General features: G+C 39.3%; 1 protein-coding gene across 2 annotated transcripts in view; it reads right to left on the bottom strand.

Annotated features, from left to right (window-relative positions):
- Positions 1-16,097, bottom strand: part of ORC3 (origin recognition complex subunit 3) — a 62,016-nt gene that overhangs the window by 26,980 nt on the left and 18,939 nt on the right. For both annotated transcript variants that reach the window (XM_044421702.1, XM_044421701.1), the window contains exons 6-11: positions 15,669-15,823; positions 11,037-11,170; positions 8,923-9,082; positions 7,320-7,433; positions 6,206-6,339; positions 5,367-5,430 (exon numbers count right to left, since the gene is read on the bottom strand). In XM_044421702.1, the coding sequence (XP_044277637.1) occupies positions 5,367-5,430; positions 6,206-6,339; positions 7,320-7,433; positions 8,923-9,082; positions 11,037-11,170; positions 15,669-15,823 (761 nt within the window). The remainder of the gene's footprint in view (positions 1-5,366; positions 5,431-6,205; positions 6,340-7,319; positions 7,434-8,922; positions 9,083-11,036; positions 11,171-15,668; positions 15,824-16,097) is intronic.

Below are 16,097 nucleotides of genomic sequence, written 5' to 3'. Positions count from 1 at the left end.
AATCACCTGAACCAGGTTAATGAGTGTTCGGAGAGTCAGAGTTGCTGCATTGCTGAAAAGTTACTTTAGTATGGATCCCCAACCAAAGTAAGGAATCAAATATGTTGTGCATTCTTTTCCAAAGTAATTCAAAGTAGTAATAATATATAGTGACATCCATCATGGAAGGTTGCTTAACAGTGAAGAAAATGCATACAAACAGCACAACATTTCCACTGATACACAGCAGAGACCTTATAATGAATAAAACATGGTATCATTCATCATAAATAGTCCAGTTATTGTAGAGGAGAGAAGGACTGGTCCTGGGGGTGGGGAGTGGGGGTCTCCTAGCTTACCAAACAAGTATGTCTTCTAAATATATTGACTCCATCAGATAACGAAGATATCAGTTTTTACCTGTGGGGCTTCTAAACATATTAAGGAATCAGCTTTAAAATAACAATTAGTAGAAGGATTTTAACTGGGTAAAAAACAGTAAAGATCAATTGTTCTGGTTTGAGTCATTGATGCTGAGGTTCTATGCACGGGATCTGAGAAAGAAGCTGCAGGTTTTAAAAATCTGAAAACTAAAATTCCAAATGCCTCTAGATATTGCAGCAAAAGTTGCGTCAAGAAATCATGCTGAATAATTCGCCAAATTGTTAGGGAGACAACGAATGATGAATAAACCCCAAATCATTTCTACTGGACTGTATTCCTAGTATTTCAGTTTACATAATTTAAACTACGTCTTGTAGTAATTTTGTTTTCATTTTAGCTCAGCTCCAACAAATTATGCCTTGCATATAGCTAATATATCTGAAACCAAGGCTTATCTCCTGGTAGCTGACAGTTCAGAAGCTGATTTTTTTCTCTTGCTTGGAACAGGCTTCATAGTTATTTCTAGAAAGATTAGCAAATGAAGTATGTGCACAGATAGTTAAGCCCTTCATGCCTCCCCATGTATAACAAATGACATAATTCTCTGGCAGAGCCAGAAGACTTAGAACAAGTTGGCAAAAAATACTTGTAGTCCGCAAATGAAGAGGCTAAGGTTCTGAGGAAACAGGACATTCATTCTGGTCTAGCAGAACTCTCTAATCAGATGTTATATCTTCCTATCACATAAATCTTACTTTGGAGATTTTCACCTCCTTACAGATTTAAAGAGAAAATCCATGAGTGTGTCAGTTCCCCTAAATTTAGTCAATATCGTTGACAGATAATTTTGTGCTATAGTCTTCTATGTGATGGTGCTGGGCTGTTTTTGACAGGTTTTTCTATTAAGTTCAATGGTTGTTATAACTCTGAAATAAAATGTGACAAGTCCCAAAGAAGGAAGATTTAATTCAGCGTTATGAAAGCCTTATCTAAGTTAGAAAAATGCAGCACTGCATCATTGGTATTTTTACTGCTATTTTTGCTACTCTGTCTTTTCATGGATGAAGTTTCTAGCAGATCAAGATGAACTCAAGTCTCCATAGACTTAGGAGGATCATGATTTTTCAAAAACTAATCCTTTACTTCTAAGACAGCAGAACATGTGAATTCATAGGAGACTTAAGTCTTTTTGAAGATTCTGCTTTAGTTAGGGTGGATTTTTTTTCACTTGGCTTAGATTTTTTTTGTTGGTTAGAGGAACAGTGAAGAAACTTGGAAATAGTCACACCAGAAATAGATTAGCTAGCAAAGCCAAGCTTTCTTGAATCCAAGTAATCAATGACATAGTTCAAACAATAGGTGGATTAGCATGTCATGCAAATAGGCTGCTTTACCAAGGATGGCTTGTTTTTTCAAACTAATCACCCTGTAGTAACTGTAGGCTGTTCTAGGATTGTTCTTACCAGGGAGAGTTATTGTGGCATTTGAACTCAAACAACACAATTCACTGTGGGTGAGCTCTAACAGCCAGTGAATCACTTGCCAAGAGCAGCAAAGATCCCTTGCCATGCTTGACAAGCAGCTGCAAGGTGAGTACCACTGAAAGTAGCCTTCAAACTGTCCAAGCAGCATTTGAAAGCTACTCTGACCACCTTTCCCTGACCATGGCAGCACGGCATAGCCATTCCTCAGTAGATCTCTTAAGCTGCTGGCAAGTGTGGCCAGGATCTGCTTTCCCTCTGGCAGTTAGACAGTAGACCTCTTGGGCAGGAGGCAGGAACTGGCATTCCCTGTAGTGATGATGCCACCAAGCAGATCAAGGATCCTCATTTCCTGCTACCGCTGGAGCAGGCAGTTGGATCATCTCTCCCATTCTCCCCAATGCTTTTCAGGACAGGAGCATATTCGGAGACAATGCATAATTTTGTTGTTGGTGTTGTTTTTTCACAGTAGGCAAACAAGGCTCCTGCCCTGAAGTGTGATATTCAGCTTCAAGCCTCATCTGGAGCAATGTGCAGGGGACGCCCACTTCAAGGGCTAGCAGCTGAATGCACTGCCCTATGGGAATGATCTGAATGCTGCTGTCAGAGAGAAGAGACTCCTTCCTTATGTCCCCTCAAATACCACCAGAAGGAAGGAGCAAGAAATACCCACAATGATCCCAATTGTCTATTGTGGGTACTCCACAAAACAACCAACTCATTATGGCTTTGGTTGTCATGTGCACTCCACCTTTCATTCATTTATCCTTCAATAGCCCAATTTATTTTTTAGGCTTGGATCCAGGAAATGGCTTCCATGGGAGAAAGGTTCCCCTTCCCAATTTTGAGAGACTCTCCATCACACCACACGTCACCACAGTTGGCACAGTCTTCAGATTCTGTGCGTAGTGTTTCAGGAAACTAGAGGGACAGGGAAGTCCACTTTCACCAGCACAGTTGATCCAATCTCCAATGTTCCTAAATTTCTCATTACAACAAATGAAGCTACAATATGAGGCTTAGTGAAAATAAGCTCCACAAAGTTCAGTGGGAAACTTCTGAGGAAACAACCATCTTTTAGAGCTGCAAGAGTAAAATGTTAAGCCTACTCACCAAGCAGCAAGTCCTACTAGAGAGAGCTGGTTAACATGCTCCCTCCTCACATGCACATACCTCATCTTCAGTGCAAATCATCACTCATTATTACATTTGGAGCAGCAAACAACGGTTTGTGCTAAAGAGGAAGTAAATCAAAGGCCTGGTTCACATGCAGCAACAACCTAGAGTATGACTGAGTATATGGGCTGCTGAATTCTGGGTTAGGTTACCTGCAAATCTGGAATTATGGTTTAACTTTGGATTGTGAACCACAAACAGACCAGGAGGAGAACCTGTGATTTGTTGGCAGGTTGCGAACTCAGGTTTGTTTTAACTATACATCGCCATTACATGTGAATCCAGGACTATGCAGCATTCATAGATTTTGACAGGCTACGGAGGCAAGACCGATGAAAAACACCCCAGCAATTCTACATGTCAGTATTAACAGATTTGGAAAGGACTCTGGAATAGGAAGGAGAAAACAAGCAACCTAGTAATTGAAAAAACTAACTGTGCCTTGTACGATCATCTGGAGGACAAATCATGGGAAAACTCTGAGTGAGGCAACACCTATACCAGGGGTCAGCAACCTTAAGCACTCAGCCATTTGGACCCATTTCCCACAGAAAAGAAAACACCGGGAGCCACAAAACCCCTTTGACATCTAAAATGAAGTTAACACTGCATATATCGTTTTTTACTTTTATGCCATGTATAAAAAAAATGACAGTGTTTATACATCCGGATATTATACATCTCCATCCAGATATTTTTCAGCAAAGGCTGTGTGTTTATTCTGGAAGTGACTTGCAACATTCGACTTTTTGTTGTTTGCCAATTTCTCACCACATATTAAGTGTACTGGTAAACTAGTCTCGTCAGCACTGAAAGCAAATGAATCTGCCCACGTACCATTAAATGTTGTTTTCTTCTGAAACTTTTCTTTTCTTGGATTTATCCATGGTTGGCCTACTGGGGTTCGAAAAGCTCAATAAATCACGTGCAGGTGGGTGTCACACATTGGCGGTTGTGACGCATATTCTGAGCAACAGGGAGCCGCAGCAGAGGCATGAAAGAGCCACATGCGGCTCCGGAGCTGCGCGTTGCTGACCCCTGACCTATACTCTTAGCTGTCCTTACATGCAAACTGGATCAATGAATCAGAATACATAGAAAGGAGAGTGGTTTGTATTGCATCAAAGTAAGCCCACTGAGGTGCTCTTTTGACAATCTATGAAAGAAAGGAGGAAAGCCCTATCTCACCGTTTTTTCACTTATGCTTGCTAACTTGGTTTATTGATTTTTATTTTAATAGTTTGTGTCATGTTTGTCTTAAAATGATGCTAGTTGCCTTGGAAATATTTGTTTGAGAAAGAAGAAATACTTTGCTAAATAAATAATAGCAAGAAGTTTCAGGGCTTAATTTAAGCTGCTCATCATGTACAATGTTTTTCACCACATCCTTAATTTAAAAAATAATTTTTAATTAATTAGTACTAGCTGCAAGAGAAACCCTGATATCAGGCAAGTTTGCACATCAAACTAAGGTCCCTAAGAATAAGCCACAGTGGGTGGGTTGTCCATCACTCTGAACAGCTGATTGCCCACTTAGTGGCTTACTGTGGCTTTCTTCTCCTTCAGTCCCTCTTAGTCCTCCCAGCAGGTGTCTCACCAGCCTTTGCAGCGGAAATCCTTGTTGCCCACATCAGCAGCCTATCTGCAACTGGTCTGTTGAAGTTGCTGGCTCACAAGGAAGCCCACCCAAAACATGAAAGGGTTTAAAATTCTGAGCCCTTATGGATTTTCTGGGGCCAGAGGAGGCTGCTGGAAGGAAGATAGGAGAATAGCCCATCACATGAACAGATACCCATTCATTCAACATGGAGTTTTTACTCTGGGTTTGTTATTTCACGTACTGTAAAGATTGTGAAAAGTTAAAACCTTATCACTGTTACCAGGATTTCAAGCAAAGTTCAAGCATCAAACCATGAGAAATGGTTTATAGGTTATTTTACTCTTTGCTCCAGTAAATTCTCCAATGTGGAGTTGTGCTTACACATATTAAATCATATTAATAATTTAACTGGAAAATGTTGTGAGATAGGCAGCTAGAACACTTTTTAGGCAAGAATATTTGAGGGCAAATGATTAGAACCACATGCACAGTATTATGCATGGCAAGCTATCAGAGCGAGAACAAAATTACTTGAGTTTAAGAAAAGCAGAATACAAATGTCTTATATAAATATAGATAGGGTAGACACAGAATGAATTCCAGGTCTAGGGTCACTTTTCTGAGTGTGTGATATGAAAGATTCAAATGAAATGTAATTTGTCTGTACTATTACATTTCTTTAACTAGAAATATTAAAATTATCTGGAAGATTTAATATCATAGATCTCTAAAATCCTAATATTTACCTTTAAATAGTCATCATCCGTCAGCAATGCAGTCTGCTTGTCTGATACTTGACTTTCAACAAACCTGAACAGAAGGGGAGAACCGGCAAGTTGCAAAATATGTAAAAATGTACATAGTTGCTTTAAAGTGCTTTCTTCAGGAAATCACTCAATTATGTTATTTTGGAACCTTAAGAATCTTCTGGTTATGTACAAGGTGAGCAGCTTCTCAAAATCACTGCTTTTTTGAGGACATTTATTTTTATAAAGGAAGACCAAGAAACAAAATGTTCTAACAATATATATGTATTATTTTTATGGATTTACTTAATTTATATTTACGTCAACTAAATTCTCTTAGCTTTGCACAAGCCAATACGATTTGAGAAAGGCCAGAAATGTTAATAAGAGCAAAAGGAAGCTCAGAGTGGAGAACAAGGGGGAGCAAGAGGAGTATGGGTAAGTTTCCATAGGAAAGACACATAAAGATCTACCCTGGGACTGCTAAATGTCTTGTCAAGGGAACTCCTCCATTCCATGCCTGTATAAAGGCAGATCCATTTTCAATTCAGTTTACAGACAGCCCCTTCAGAACTGCCTGCAGCAGACATTGGAAAGTACCTACTTTGCACATGCACAATCTGTCCCACTTGCACAGAGAGATCAAGTGGAATATGGCCATTTTCTCAAAAGCAGATCCCTTGCCAACTCCCAGACTCCTCTGCGCAGTACACACACAGCCTCACACCCTTACAAGACATCACACACAATTATATGATTCACATATAATACACAAAATGTCAAAACAATTTTAATTGAAGGCAGGCTTGTGTACAGTAGCTTTTTACTTAGCTTTTTACCTTCTGAAAGATGGCAGTCTTCGAATATTTTCACACTGACTGTGAGATAAACATTTTACTCTCTTCTTAGCTTCTTGCAGCTCACAGCACAGCACACTGAGTGGGTGGGAATAAAAATGTTCTAAAAGAGACAGCTGTAGAAACAAGGTAGTCAAAATGTATAATGACTTGAAGATTTTAAAGTGCTTTGTTGTTTGGAACAAGTCAAATGTTATTGGCTCTTAGAAAAATAAATCTATTATTCTGACTTAACATCATGAAACTGAAACTATATATATTATATTTCATTATAGATTTAAACCTGCTTCCATAAAGGAAACTCAAGTAGAGATGCTTCACAGGGGCCAATAATCAAGCCTTTGTCTTTTTCATTTTTTGGTCCATCCCACAGTAATATGTAACCAAAACCATTGTTGAAGACACTTAACATTTCAGGTTGGATCAAGAGTTTTAGAAGAGGCACCAAGACTGGTTAGAATTCTCTTGCTGAGCAAGGTGATGTTTTTGTCAATTCTCCCCTTCCTTCACACCCCCTATGACATCGTCTATCCTGTTCAGGAGGGCACCCTGGATTCTAAAGCGGGGTGCAGGGGAATTGGCAGAAATTGGTTGTCCTCACATTTATCCCATGAAAAATCTCTACTGAATCAAAAGCTTCCCATTTACAAGAGGAGCCCTGCTGTTATTTGGATAAAACCGACTAAAGCCCATCTGCTGACAGAAGAGCGTTTGTCTGTGAAAAGGGGAGAGCAACTGCCCATGATCCTCAATCTGCTCTGGAGCACTGGGAGATCTTTTGAAGTGGACTGGAAGGGTGCCGGAGCTGAAGTGGAGAGCAGAGGAAGGAAAAGTATGCACTGCCTAAGTGGAAGTCCATTTGTGTAACCTTGGATGCAGACCTTTTATTATATTTGCATTGTTGGTGTCACGGAGCACCATTTGATGGAAAGATGAAATGCAAGTTGAATGAATAAATATTCTACATGTGCACTGGAGTGCATGCAGGACTCTGAAAAGTGGGTGTGTGGGAATAGATGATCTTGAGGTTAACACTACCATAGCGGAGTCTGATATGGCTACATAGAATGAGGCCCTTTTTGGCTGTGTGACTTACCTGAAATCCCTTGATGAAGTTCTGAACAGAGAAATCGTGGTATAAAAATAGGTTTATTAGAACTTGCAGAACCTTCTCACTAAGTTTAAAGGGAAACTGGCTTGTCAGAAGTAGCTGGAATAGAGAAATGTAATTAAGATTAGCACACTCATTCTATCTGAAATATGTTTTCATATACTCTGACAATCTTTTAAAAACTGTTTTAATGGATTCATAATATTTTCTTAAAGGTTTATGGACACGTCTCAGTGAGAAATTTGGTACTGACAGATATTCTTTTTTGAATTCTTCCACACTACAATGCTGTTAGGGGTTTTCCCCCTTTCTAAAGTATATTCTATATTTATATGAGGAAATTGGAGGGGCCAAACAGGCCTAGTCAGAGTTCCATGTTAACACAAGTGTATGGCGTGGAATCCTCTGTAATAGGCACACAACTCCTGTAATAGACAGGGAGGTGAACCCTGGCCCCAAAGTTTCTTCTACAGGCCCCACCCCTTCTGAAAGAAACACTGCTTTTATCTCCACTCTCATTTATTGGAGATGAGAGCTGAGTGATAAGAAACAGCCTTTCTTCAGCACAGGAAAACCTCTTATCTCAGAACAACAACCTCAGATAAGATGGCATCTGAAGGCATTTAAACTTTAAATAGCTTGTTCTTTAAATTCCTTTAAAGGTATTTGTGAAGGTATTTCAAATGTAAAAGTAGTTTTTTAAAGTGGCACTGTACAGTGTGGGTCCTGGTGGCTTTTTCTTCAAAGGTGTGTTTCCCTGGCTTCTTTTTGAGAAGACATAGATACAACTGACTTGTGCTTTTTATGCTTGAAAATAAAATATCCAAAATGGTATGAATTACTTTTGGCCCTGCTGGACTGTGGCCCCCTTCCCAAATTGAAATGTAGTCCCCACTCCAAACAAGATTTTATACGAGATTCAATGGCAGACAAATTAATAAAGTATTCCCTTGAAGTAGCAAGTTTGGAAAATACGTCAAAAGGAGTATGAATATACAGTTCTGGAGACAAAATAACTATATCTGAATTTGTACACATTATGTAATTATCATGCTTTTCCCCATCCCAAGGTCTCAGCACGGATAACAACTAGGTAATTCAGAGCTGAAAGGGAAGGGACTTAGGCAAGTGCTAAAATCCTCCGCCAAAACAATGAACTCTGTTAAACTGCCTTCTTAAAACCAGAATCAAAAAATGTGTTAAACCCCCATACCATTTTCAACTTACCATGTAATTTGGTAGGGTTGCAGAACAATGAACAATTAGCACAGCTTATAATTATATTTATTTCCATTGCTTTTAATAGTTCATGTTAAAGCACATTTTCTAGAGCCAGTTCACTGTAATCAATACTTCACCAAACATCAGGCTTGTTCCCATGTCCTATATATTGAATTTACAGCAGTTTGATGCATGCATCTTCAGTGAAATGACTCAATGTGTATACTGGGAATTCAAAAAGAGTTGTGTGATCCGCTTCCCACAACATATGGAAGTTCAGCAACCAACATCTGCAGACAGTTTGACTTCTACCACATACTTTTAATAAGATACACATTTCCCTTTCTAGCTAAATAAAGGCAATTACCTTGTCAATTACTCTAGTCAAGTGTTCTTTGCAAGAAAGAGACTGGAAGAGTTCTATGCATAACAAAGAAGAAACTGAGCAAGGAAGTAACTTGTGGATGATCATTGGAGAGGTAGCCATTCCAAAAATGAGCACTAGTGGAAATTCATGTATACAATGACTGAAGCAGGGGAGGAAAAAAAGAAGGAAAAAAGGTTAAGATTACTATGCCATAAACAGGGCTACACACTTCCACCATATGTCTAAGCTCAATGAATGCATCAACCCAGGTTTGTAGTTCTAATTATATTAAGAAACTAGCCAACAGTTTTAGAATCCCCCCAAAACACAACTGCACCCTTTTATCATGTGGAAATGAGCCTTTAATGAGCCCATGTCATAGTTTAAGGCCTGCACAAATGTGAAACATACACCATTGAATGCAGCTCTCCGAGCCATAGCTGCTTGATGCTTCCCCAGTTTTTGCAGTCCCAGGAAGACATCAGAAACCGGAGCTTTAATGAACTTGTGGTTGCTTGCCCTTACAGGGCCTACAGACTATGTTCAGTCTGAAAGTTACAAATTGTGATAGTCAGGTCCAGCTGAGCTGTATATTTGAACAGCAAGAGTTTTTTTTTAATTTTTAATTTTTTTTTTTTTTGCTGTTTTGAACAGACTCTGTACAAGTTGTGACTTGAAAGATCTCCTAGTTCTTTATAGAGCAACAGCAGCAAACAAGATTGGGAGCAGCAAAAGTTATACAATATTATGTATCAAGGAGGGTTTAATGATTTGGCTAGTATAAACATCATGCAGCAGACAGTTTACATTTATTCATCTTGGTAATTTATCCTTCCTTCTTAAGTTCTTTTGCAAGACACTGAAAATCACTGAAAGTCTCTGAAGCCGTCCAGAGACTTGTTAGTATTAGGACGGCATATAAAAACTTCAAATAAATAAATAAATCTGTCCCTCACTCTTGGAAATGCTGCTTAGCAGCTTGCAGGCTTCTGAGACTTCGATCAATAATGCTTAAACATTTGCACAAGCATCTTTACAGCCTTAGGTTTAAAACTAATGTTACACCAGCAGGTAACTAGTGTCTCCTTTTCTCCTCTTGTTTATTCCCTTCCTGTTTCTGCAGATGGAACTCCTGCTCTAGATTCATTACCCAGTACCCATTTTTGTATTTGTGTGTACAATTGCAGTGTACACACCACCAGGATCAAAGCCAATAAAAATGGTATATACACAACCTATTCTGTATAAGAAAGGTACTTAGACTAAGTCTTTTACCACTTTTCTGATAATGGTCATGCCTGAATCAACAATAGTGATGTGAAATTTCTCTCATATAAATGTCTTCTTTCAGTTATTTTCCATCTGATCACAAGACCACTTCCAAAAAGTTCCATTAATTTAAACCTGTGATTCTTAAGAGATCCAGGAGATTTTTTTCCCTTTTGTGTTATTCTTTAAAAAAAACATTTGGCTATACTTTTACAAAAACCTACTGGGAATAAATCTAAATGTGCAAAAAATTATCAAAAATGCCCCACCAAGTAAGTCTTAACAGATTAGTGGCTTTGCAGTCAAAGACTTACATCCCAGAAACCTATCCATAGGTTTGGAATATAAACTAGCTTCTCTAGTAATTGTATGCATACTAATAACCCAGCAGTGGTCAATGCATGGCCTGCTGGCCACCTACCACATCTGCTTCTACCACCAAGCCTGCAAAAATATTTTTAAGTGCCATCTAGACCCCTGTAGGGCACTAAAATAATCCAATGAAGCTAATTTGCAAGCTAAATTGCAAATGATCAAATTTAACTTGCAAACAAGCTAGATTTAATATTATTTTAAAAATATACTTTCTTCATTTGCTTTTGGGTTGCCTGATGGACTGTGGTCAGTGGGATTTTGGGAGGTGAATACAGCTCCTGGACTAACCAAAACTGTCCACTCCTCCATATTGACCCTAGCCTATAATTTAAACTTCATTGATAAAACAGAATCAGCACAACCTGTATTTGAACTTACTACAAAATAAAAGAGCAAACAAGAGTAACAATTATCTGTCAAATTCCTGAAAAGAATGAACTGGAACATTCTTTAATATCTTGTCATGTTACCTGCTGATAATTATGAAGTCTTGCAAAACTTTGGTAGTGAAACTTTCCATGTCCTTGAAAATAACAACAACTGGAGGAGACTCCCAATGTCTAGATGAGGATGTTTTTTTGTACGAAGCTGTACTATCAGTTGTCTTCAGAACATAGTGCATATGTTGAAAAACAAGTTGAGAAAAGAGAACAATTAACATATTACAAGTTCTAGGGCATGGTCTGAGCCTTTCTGAATCTAATCAGAAATAGAAGACAGTCTTACATTCCATCACGGAAGAAAGACTTCATATAAATGCCCTCATAATATCATATGGAAAACTGGCAACGCAACAAAGAAAACCTCCTTCAGAAAAAGACTGCATCTTCTGTCAAGGTCAGCACTATAATTTACTTCAGCAAGACTATCTGCTGCAACAGAAAACAGTTTAGGCTTATGAAGAAAGAAATAGCACTTCATCTATTTCTGAGATGTGTCATCCATGTTTGACATTCCTGGACCCTAAAGAAGAGGAAAGGTAAGTGAGGAAGTCTCAGCCGAACTTTATCAAAGTCCCCTTAACCCACAGAAATAAGAGGGGTGTGTGTGAAAATGAGTCTTACCCTGCCTCCCAAAGGCTTACACAAGTGTCCTTTTCTCTTGCCCCAGGGAACATCTCCAGCAGCACAAGACAGCATGCAAGCAATACAGCAGAGCCCAGAGAAACTGGTATGTCTGAATGGGAAGTGAATGCAACTAGCTTGCCATTTAGCTGATTTATGGAGCTTCTCTAATCACATTCTCTTCCCCACCACAGTCACGTCAATGCTGAGGGCTCTGTTTTTCCCCCAGAGAGACCACTAAGATGCAGGAAAGGCTGTGCTCCAAGATAATAAGGGTGTCTGTATGACAAAGCATGGCTTCTCATGGGTTAAGCTGGAGTGCCCATGGGTGCCTCTTTACATATCCAATTCCCAGTTGGGGGTTGTGGTGTTGTGAGAACCTGGTAAGCATGGGCTATGCGTGGATTAAATAACCTTTGCATAACCCATGGCAGGTGCACGCACTGCAGCCTCACTGTGGGAAGGAGCGCTTACATCCATATTTGCCCAGTCGCCCCCTGAGATCGGCGGGAGAGGCCCTTCTCCGGGAGCCCTCCGTGAGAGAAATTAGGAGGGTGGTTACTCGGAGAAGGGCTTTCTCAGCGGTGGCGCCTAAGTTATGGAATGCGCTCCCCAGAGAGGTCCGCCTGGCGCCGTCGTTATTTGTTTTTCGGCGCCAGGCTAAGACCTTTTTATTTAAGCAACATTTTAAATGCTAAATACAATTGAATTTTATCTGGCCAGGGCGGCTTATTTTATAATGTGAGTTTTAATCAAGATTATTTTATATGGATTTTAACTTGTTTTATCTATGTTGTAAGCCGCCCCGAGGCTTCGGCGAATGGGGCGGCATAAAAATGTTTTAATAAATAAATAAATAAATAAATAAACAAACTATGGCAGGCTGCTGTGTCATGGAAACTGGCTCTGTGTGCCCCTGGCAGAGATTAAAGGAATGTTCCTGAAGTTACTGGGATTGCAGAAAAGATCTTTCTGAGCCTCCCCACCAATTGATTAGTCACAGGGTGAGGAGGTTCTACTGCCTTTCTTGTTACAATTCTATGAGTGTTCCCACCTGTATAATAAATCTTTCTTTTTAGTAATTAGATGCCACAAGTTTTTTTTCTTTTAAATCAGAACAGCAGCTGTACATTATACACTGCTAGATCAACAGTTGCAGACATTATGAGACAACCAAATCCTATAATACTCTGGTTCAAGGAACACTAAATAATAATGTTCCAAATTAGTTTTTTCCATCCTTCTCAGACTTTAGACATATTTCTCTACACTGGGGTGGACAACAGATAGCTCCTGCTGCCTCCACTGAGGTCCCTGTTGTCCCTAGAAGTTGGTTATAAAGGACTTTAAAAAATGGAAAAAATACATGTGTACTAGTTATGGAGTTCCCAAAGAGTCAATAGTAGCTTAACTAATGATGACCCTTTCATCAATCCACAGCAGCTTAACTGCCATTGTTATTATTTGCTCCTTATGACACCTGGACTGGTTGCATTTGCCATCCTTGCTCTAAAGGTATGACTGCAAATTTATTCAACACAATGCCTTCAGCCTAACCTCCCTCAAAGGATTCTTATGTGGATGCGATTGAGAGGACATGAAGGAATATATAAGCCACCTTGAGTTTCTTGATGAGAAAATGCAATAAATAAATTAACCAACCAACCAACCAACCAAGCCTCAGTGAAGGCTATTTGGCCACTTGGGGCAAAGTAGGGAAAATACTGCAATGGGTACTAAATTGGAAATGTTCAAGCTTACAAGGATGATACTGGGTACCTAAAGGATCCAGGGCTCCGGCTTGGGGCAGGGGACAGGTTATGAAAAGGCAGGGCCAAACACCCACAAGAGGTGAAGAACTAACCCAAAGAACTACACCAGGGAACATGACCCTGCTGTTCCATCAGCAGGAAGCCACTGCAAAACCATTTAAAATCCACCTCTCAGAACAAGCACTGTCACCACTTTCAGATAATGAATACAAAACAGTGGGAGACAAGCCACATAAACTGACTATAGTGATGAAGATAAACGCAGTTCTGGGCAGGCAGGAACAACCCAATGCACAGGTGTGATTATGATGAAGAAAATGCCTAAGCAGGGCCTCAAGTTTGGTCTGCATCAAATAAACCCTACTGAAAGAACATGCACATCTATGAAACAGCATATGCATCACTCTTACATATCTATTCCCTTTTAATACTTCTGTGTGGGTGATAAGAATAGAGTTCAGCAGTGTAACTTATTTGAATCCATGTGCTATGTTGCGGCAGCTACACAGAAAGAGCCATACTGCATCAGACTAAGGGTTATCTTGGCCAGCATTCTGTTCACAGTGGCCAGACATCTGCTCATGGTGCCCCATGGGCAGGATATGAGTGCAATGGCACCCTCCCACCCAAGTCATTTTTATTTTTTTTATTTATTAAAACATTTTTATGCCGCCTCATTCGCCGAAGCCTCGGGGTGGCTTACAACAATAAGTTAAAATAATTATATTATAAATCAAGAATATAAACATTAAATTAAAAATACAAAAATACTGTAAAAAATAAGCCGCCCTGGCCAGATAAAATCCAATAATATTAACAGTTAAAATGCCGCTTGAATAAAAAGGTCTTCGCCTGGCACCGAAAAACAAATAACGACGGCGCCAGGCGGACCTCTCTGTTACCCAGCAATGGGCCTACAAAGGCATACTACTGCCTCTGATATTGGAGGGAACATATGCCCAGCAAGGCTAGTAGGCATCAATAGCCTTATCCTCTATGAATTTGTCCAATCCCCATTTAAAGCCATGTAAATTTGTCATCTTCAGTTACTTCTTGGGGAAATGGATTCCATGTTTTGACTATGCAGTGTATGAAGAAGTACTTCTTTCCTAAATCTAAATCAGCTTCATGGCATGTTTGTATTGGGTTAGATCTTGTATAATTTTGTATATGTTTATTATGTCTTCCCTCACTCTCTTTTTCTCTAAGCTAAACAGTTCCAGAAGTTACAATCTTTCCTCATGAGGGAACTGCTGCAGGCCCTTTAAGTTACTATAAATTCCTCCATAAGGCACAGGTATCAGTTCTCAGCTTCATATCACATCTTTTTTATTGTAGTTTGCCTTTGACTACTATATCTTGGGATTTTACTTTGCATTTTATTCATTCTCAATCATTTATACTTGCATGAGTTTGGCAGGGTTTTTTAAAATTATCTTTCGTAAGGGTCATTGCTTCAGTTCAGTAAGCCCTATAAAATCTAATCCATCAAATCCACTGTTTTTTATTGAATTATTCATACTATAACACAGAGGCCTCCAAGCTCAGTAGTTCATACACATATTATAAATCAGTCAATGATAATGTTACAGCCTGTAAAAAGAGTAATGATATGGATGCATAATATTCCTTTTTAGTTTTGCTCTTTTGTAATTGCTTCCAAGATCCTTAATGAGCCTAGTGACTGAAGAGTACAAGCTATGTCTCCAATTCAGATCTGAACACGGCTGTGAAGTCCCCATATGCAAATCACTCCCATCCCTGCCTGTAACTGGAATTCCCACAGCCCAGGAAAAAGCTGCCTGGTATTCTCTTGTGCCTTTAACAGCAGTTTGATCTGCAGAAATTAACAGGCAAAGTTTTTTACCGCACAGCAATAAATCTTACAGATCAAGCAGCTTTTAAATGTGCAGAAAAGCAAAATAATTGGCAACTCTACCTGCATTAGAAAGATAGATAATAAGGTGATGGCAGGAGCTACTGGGCCTCTTTCTCCTCCAGCAAGTGCTATTAAGTCCTGCCAGCTGCTCTCGCATCATGGCATAGTCTGTCAGAAAGCATCCAGCAAAGCTCTCTGAAGCAGCCCCCTTTTCTTCCTTCCTGGGTTTTTAACGGTATCTTACCAAAATCACACCACATCTTAGCCCAAAACAAGATTTTGCAATGCTAGGGAAAACAGAAGGGTTGGTAGGGGGCAGGTGGCATTCTAGTATTTTGAGGCTCAGAGTAAAGATTCTCATCGCTCCCACTGCCTTTGGAAGCTTACCTTTGTTATGTTCCTATACCACTTAGTAAGATTGGCCACGGAGCAGTGTATCCTACTTGGGGAAATCTTGGAAGATTCTTCCTCTTCAGATGAGTCCACTTCTACATGACAGTCCATCAATTGGATCATCATCTTTTGCAGAAGGTGTTTTATATCTTCATAACAAAAATACACATTTTAAAAAATAATGAAAATGCCAGGCTTTTGTGTGTGATTCTCAAGCAAACAAAAAGAATTATATTTTTCTAAGTATTAATGGGTATCGTGACTTCACATTACATTTTACATATAGATTTCCAAATTAAGTGAAAAATCCTGTACTGAGGCAAACCAAAATTTACACCAAAGGGCAAACAAATTCAAATTAAGTATATCTGCATAAAATTGTGTCATTTTGCATAACTGCAATAATGATCAATGCAAAGTAGA

This window comes from Varanus komodoensis, unplaced genomic scaffold (genome assembly GCF_004798865.1).
Source record: "Varanus komodoensis strain SLA01 unplaced genomic scaffold, ASM479886v1 scaffold12, whole genome shotgun sequence".
NCBI lineage: Eukaryota > Metazoa > Chordata > Lepidosauria > Squamata > Varanidae > Varanus > Varanus komodoensis.
Note: the sequence above shows the minus strand (reverse complement) of the source record. Positions and strands in the feature narration are given on the sequence as shown.